The 6,000-nt window shown below is 35.0% G+C and overlaps 1 protein-coding gene across 5 annotated transcripts in view; it reads right to left on the bottom strand.

The window, feature by feature from the left end:
• Window positions 1-1,574: 1,574 nt before the first annotated feature.
• CLEC16A (C-type lectin domain containing 16A) overlaps window positions 1,575-6,000 on the bottom strand; it is a 77,142-nt gene continuing 72,716 nt past the window's right edge. For 4 of the 5 annotated variants that reach the window (XM_035891066.1, XM_035891061.1, XM_035891062.1 and 1 more), the window contains one exon: window positions 1,575-2,729. In XM_035891066.1, the coding sequence (XP_035746959.1) occupies window positions 2,371-2,729 (359 nt within the window). In that variant the 3' untranslated portion in view covers window positions 1,575-2,370. The remainder of the gene's footprint in view (window positions 2,730-6,000) is intronic. The other variant, XM_035891063.1, reaches the window with a different exon arrangement.

Here is a 6,000-nt window from a genome sequence, read left to right as displayed (position 1 = left end):
TAGACAACTGGTCATGAGATTTAAAAGCCACTCGAAGGCCATGAAAAGCATAAAGTCAGCCTTCTTTTGCTTTGCCCTACATTTCTTGTGCTCAAGAATGAGATTATGCATACCCATTAAAAAGACTCCTTGTGCATGGTCCTAATCTTGCTAGAACTGAATTTGAAATTAGATAAATAAAGATCAAGGTTTTCCTGTCTAAAATTAATTATATTTAAGGAACTCAGCCTGCACAGTGGCGTTTTGTGTAATCTAGGTCAAGAGTTAAGGTTAAAAACTAACACAAAATGCTTTCAAATTAAGTAAAGCATCATATTTAATAATGATCTTCAGAATATTACTGGGGCTACAGTGTAATGCTGCAGCACACTAGAAGAAGTCTAGACTGCAATCAGTTCAGCTAATAAAAATTTATGTGGTCCTTGGGCCCAAATTGCTACCGATGTCTAGGCTTTTTCAGGTACATGTACATTAGCTGCAACAGTGACTGCACTGTAAACTCACCCCAAGTGTGTGACCAAAAGCAAAAAAAAAAGAGGTAGGCTTTTACTCCAGCAATGCCAAATTCTCATCCCATGTTCATAGCAGTGCTGAGGACACCTAACTCTGAGAATTTGTTTAGAGTTTGGACCACTCTGGAATGGTCATAATATTGGTTAACTCAATTTGAGACAAAGTAGAAGACACAGAAAACTAGAAATCAACAAAAACCACATGCAAAAGCTAATAAGGGAAGAAAAAAAAGTTGCTGGTGTTCAATAGCAGACACCTTGTATACACGTTTTACAAAGATTAAGTTACTATATGAAGGAAAAGATGGGAAAAACAAGCAAAGATATACCTGTGGATTAATCAATCTCATATAAATACAACGTTTAAAATCACTTCAAGTATTCCAACTGACAGTGAGGAAGTGGTACAATAAAAGACTGGGAAGTAGGTAAAAACTTTTCAGATTCACCTACTTGATATGAAATTAACATTAATAGAGACAGAACGAGGAAACAGATTGCACTGATAACTGAGATCACAATACCAAGTAAAGTAAATAGTAGTCTTCTATCTGAGAGCCAGAAAGCACTCAGTGTTATGAGCAGATCCACAATGCTAATCTGCTCATTTTACTATTAATTTAAATTAACACACATGGAAATTGAAGAAAAATCTTAAATTCCATTCATGTTAAATTATATATCGAATCAGCAAAGAACATTCCAAACTTTAATCAACACTTTCCCACTACTTTCTCTCAACTTGGTATCAGAATCTAAGAAGCAAACTAAGGCAAGCATAAACTCAGAATCACTTTTATGTGGCAATGTTGTTTAACTGTGATAACTATCCCAGACAGGAAAAAAAACTACACAATACCTTTTGAGTTTCAGACTTGCAAAGGAATTATCAGTTAGATGTGGTGACCTTCTTCCTACATGAAGATGAAAAATTAAAAAAAACTCTTCATAGTAGAACTGCTTCCATCTGCTTCTAGGTGTCCTTCAGTAGAAAGGATATCGTCATTCCTCAGAAGTGTACAATTTGACTGTCAGAAGTGAACAGGCTATAGCAATCTCTTAAAATATTTCACATTCCTCTGTAGCTGGTTAATCAAAGGCTAAAGTACTCTCAAAAATCCTTTATGTTAATTTGAATAAGCATTTGTTATTAAATTTCAGCCTCTTACCCTTTAAAAAATTAATATATAACTTGCTTTGAATCAAACTTTGAAATAAATATTACAAATGGAAAACACAATATTGAAGTCTGGAGTCCTATGAAGACAACACTGAAAGCGGCCAAGCCTGCTGGTATCATGCAGACCCTCCAAAAGATGAATGAGGTCAGGATTTAAAAAAAAAAAAACAAACCACCACACAAAGAAACTCAAAACCACACCATGCCTCAAATGGAAATGTTATATCTGTACTAGAATACATATTTTTTTCCTGGTCAATGGCATGTCTCCAGTTTCAGAGAAGTAACGATACAATATCCTAAAGCCAGGTATCCAAACATTTCTTCACTTTGCCATAATGCTGTAGACCTTTTACAATTAACTTAGTTCCTGCAGTTGGAACTATAATAGAAAGAAAGTAGGTGCTCTGAAATACTTTTATGTTCTTGTGTAACAGAAATTGGTAAGAAACAACCAGTCCAAATTCAAAAGCTTTTTTTTTTTCTTCTCCAGTTTACATATGCTGAGCATCTGATATTTACTCTAAAAGCTGCCCACATTCTCCTTCATCAGTGGGCCTCTTCTTGCAGACCAGATGGCCCCTCAGGCTTCAAGAAGTATCTGCACTCCCAAAGAAAAAACAACAAAGAATCTGGTTGCATTTTGCTTCACTGTTTATCACAGTCTGCAGGTTGGCTTCAGTCAGAACATCCTTCCTCTACCTCTTTTACCTTGCAAACTTCAACTTCATATTGCAAAGAGGACTGAGGAATACAGCTGAATGTTCGAATGCTGTGTGGATCAACTGGTGGCACCAGTGTAAGTGACTCTACACTTAGTGCATCTGTATTGTCATCTGTTATTAATGATATTGTGGGCTGCTGTGCAGGAATCAGGCTAGGAGACAGATTTGCTGTTTCTATATCACTGTTTTTTACAGCATTCTTGCTAGACTTTGAGACAGTTGAAAGAGTTTCATCAGTCAACATCGTCTGACCAGAAATGGTCATCTGACCAGAAATGGTCGTCTGAGGCTGCTCTGGAGCTGAAGCGTCATCTAATAAAAGAAAACACCAAGAAACAATCAATATTCAACTTACTATGTACATTAAGCCTAACAGTATACTATTATTTATGAGTATTTAAGAATAATTGGGTGGAAAATGCAGTTCTGTAAAGCACTATGCTTAGACAATCGCTTTTCAGTAACTAGAAATAAACCAAAATATAACGAAGGCATAAGCAGGAATCTGTTGAAATTAAGAAACAAAGTTTTACATATTTAGTATTAGAATATGCAGCAATATCAGAAATATTCCTAGAGAGACAAATTAAGGGGAAGATAAAAAAGCCTCTCCAATATTTAGTATAGACTAAAATGAATAGCCACCCTGTATGAGGAAGCTCTTTAGAGAGAAAAAAAAAAAAAAGAAGAAAAAAGAACCCCTGTATAATTAGTTTCTCATAAGTCGTTCTCTCATTTCATTCTCCAGATTCACATTTAAATGACACCTCAACCACAGAAAGCAGAACTATGGAAGAACAGGAGGAAAATAATGTGCTTACTGTACAGCCTTGTGTTACATGATTTTGTTTGTGCTCCTAAGCATGGAGCATACACCACAGATAAAATTTGGAATAAGCATTACATACCACAGAAAACTTATGCTACTACACCTTCCCACACAAAGAAAAAAAAACCCCAAACCCAAACATTAACAGCTATTTGTACTGTCCTTTTCCCCCCTTAAAATCCCAGCTATCAAGTAAACTGCTCATTTGGCTCAGATGGATAGTGAATGGAGGGGATGAGGCAATATACCGTTATATGAGCAAGTATGCCCAGAAAAGTCAGGGTTGTTTTTTTTTTTTCTTTTCAAACTAGAGTAATAGATGCCATTAAAGTAACAGGTATCCAGCTTCAAGACAGACTATTTTTAGAGCTCTTATAAGAAACAGCATGTGTTCAAGTGTACAGGCATCTGCAGAAAAGTCTACAAGGCAATGTAGTGAATAGAGAAGCTAAGAAATAGGGTCCGTTTTTAAACCACAGTGACCTTAAAAATATTTCAGTTTCAATATGATTCCAATTAATCCTGTAAAAGAATAGAAAGCATGAAATAAGGCAAAAAAAAAAAAGCAAAACAAAGCTGAGAATGGAATGGATATCTGTAAGGTATCAGTGGGATAAAAGTAAGATTATTGGGTTTTTTACCCTTCTGGTAAAATAACCCCAAACAATGGTGTATTCTCACTTCACAACACCACTCAGTTTTACTTTTTGCTGAACCAGGTGGCTAAAGCTTTTTGCTTTAATAAGAAAATTTATAGATTGTAAAAAAAGTCTCCTTTTAAATAAAAGGGACATCACTGGTTATTTTTGAAAAATAAGGACAGATTCAAAGTAACTCTGCAGATTCTTCTCTTTAGCTGTCAAGAAACCTTAATGAGAATGTAGCGATGCATAAGGGAGGAAGTGATGCAAGACTTGTATGGAAAATGAACTGCTAAAAACATTGAAGTAAAGCCTAATTTCTCTGAATTCCAAGATAAATACTAACATTTAAGTATGCACTAAACTGAGTCTCTCTGTGGTGATTTTACTTTCCGAATTTATAAAGTCTTAAGAGAATATAAAATGTTCTTTGCCAAGATTATTTTTTACCTTAGTTATAATATAAATATTCACCAAAATTCAGGATTCAGAAACCTGAGACCTTCTGGTAAAGAAAGTATTAACAATCAATAGCATTCTGCTCACGAATGTTCTATACAGCACATTTCTATTGCAGTTCTGCTATTTCACTTCTGATTCTGCAGTTCATTTCTTAATGTTATTAATATTAATCATTAATATTATTAATAATTTATCTCCCAATAAAATATATTAATCTATTTTCTCAATACTTTCATTTAGTGAAATCATGACAGACTTACATATTCTTTTGTTATGTTGTACCGTCCCTAAATCCTTCCATGTAGGATCTAAATTAATGCTAGTGACTCCCTCTTATTGCCACAAAGAAAAAGAAAAGTATTTGAAAAAAAGTCCCCATTAAAAAAAAAAAAGCGCCTGGAGTCCAAATTTTCTATCCAAAAGTCTGAAAAAACATTCAGAAAAAAGATAAAAACATTAAAAAAAAAGTAACCAGAACATACTCTGTTCAGTATTTCAGCTGCAGTATTTATAGAGAATACAAAATTAGAGCTCTTCTATGCTTCCCTCCCACTTTTATTTACTATTGGTAGAAGTAAGCCTCTCTCCTCTACTTTCAATATTTCATTAGTCACTGTCAGAGCTTCACTTCTCTTACTCCATTATTCTGCAACCCAGCATGGCATTACTGCCAAAATGACTAGGTATTTGCCAGCTGCCGCTAGTCCCCCACAGAGGCAGAAAGCAAATACACAAAAGGGTGGGGGAGGGACAACTTTTAACATTGTCAAGAAAAGGTCAACAGCTCTCACTACTATTTTGCAATATATTATCCCTTCTAGAATAATACTTAACTAAAATACTTCACTAAAAATCTTACTCCTCAGTCACAGGTAGAAACTACGTCTGTGAGAGCAGTACTTACATCTTTGTGACTAAGCTCTCGAATGCATAGGCTACTTGAGGTGTATACCTAGCTTCAAACTGCAACTTTGTGCTTGGTAAGCTTTTAAGCATGATCATCTCCCATATCATACGGATACAAGGATAGTGGAAAACAGTCCTAGACTACAGATGAAGGAAACTAAATAGACAATAGAATACAGAGATCCAGCATCTTGGAATGAAAATTTGGTATATAAGAGGCATTACAATGAAAAATCAGACCCCCCCTCTTGATGTAAAAAGTTTTCACATGTAACACCTCCCAGTTAATTGAATACATGGCTTCAGGACAATAATTACTAATGAGAAAATCTTTGAGGCTCAAAATTTCAAAACCTTTTGAAGGCATAACTCAGAGAAGGATCCAAGTAGATAAATACATATTTATGTATGATCTGAATTCTTAAAGTCTCTGAAACTGGAATAAACAATTGGCAAAAAGATGCACCCTAGCTGAAAAAAAAACCAACCTCAAGAAGGGATCATGACAAGAATGTCTGTCTCTCAAATCCAGATAGGTACCAAGCTCTTGATTCAAAAGAGTTTCAAGGCACCCAATACGTTTAGAGATTAAGTTCTCTACCCATTACCTGGACCTATACTGGACCTATACCTACCTATTACTATCTATACTACACACAAAACCACTAACAGCCTTTCAAAATAACCCCCCAAACTTTTAACACTTGGTTCCAGTTTGACTTTTGGATAGAAAGAGCAAAAATAA

Source organism: Egretta garzetta, unplaced genomic scaffold (assembly GCF_000687185.1).
Source record: "Egretta garzetta isolate BGI_Z169 unplaced genomic scaffold, ASM68718v1 scaffold153, whole genome shotgun sequence".
NCBI classification, from domain to species: domain Eukaryota; kingdom Metazoa; phylum Chordata; class Aves; order Pelecaniformes; family Ardeidae; genus Egretta; species Egretta garzetta.
Note: the sequence above shows the minus strand (reverse complement) of the source record. Positions and strands in the feature narration are given on the sequence as shown.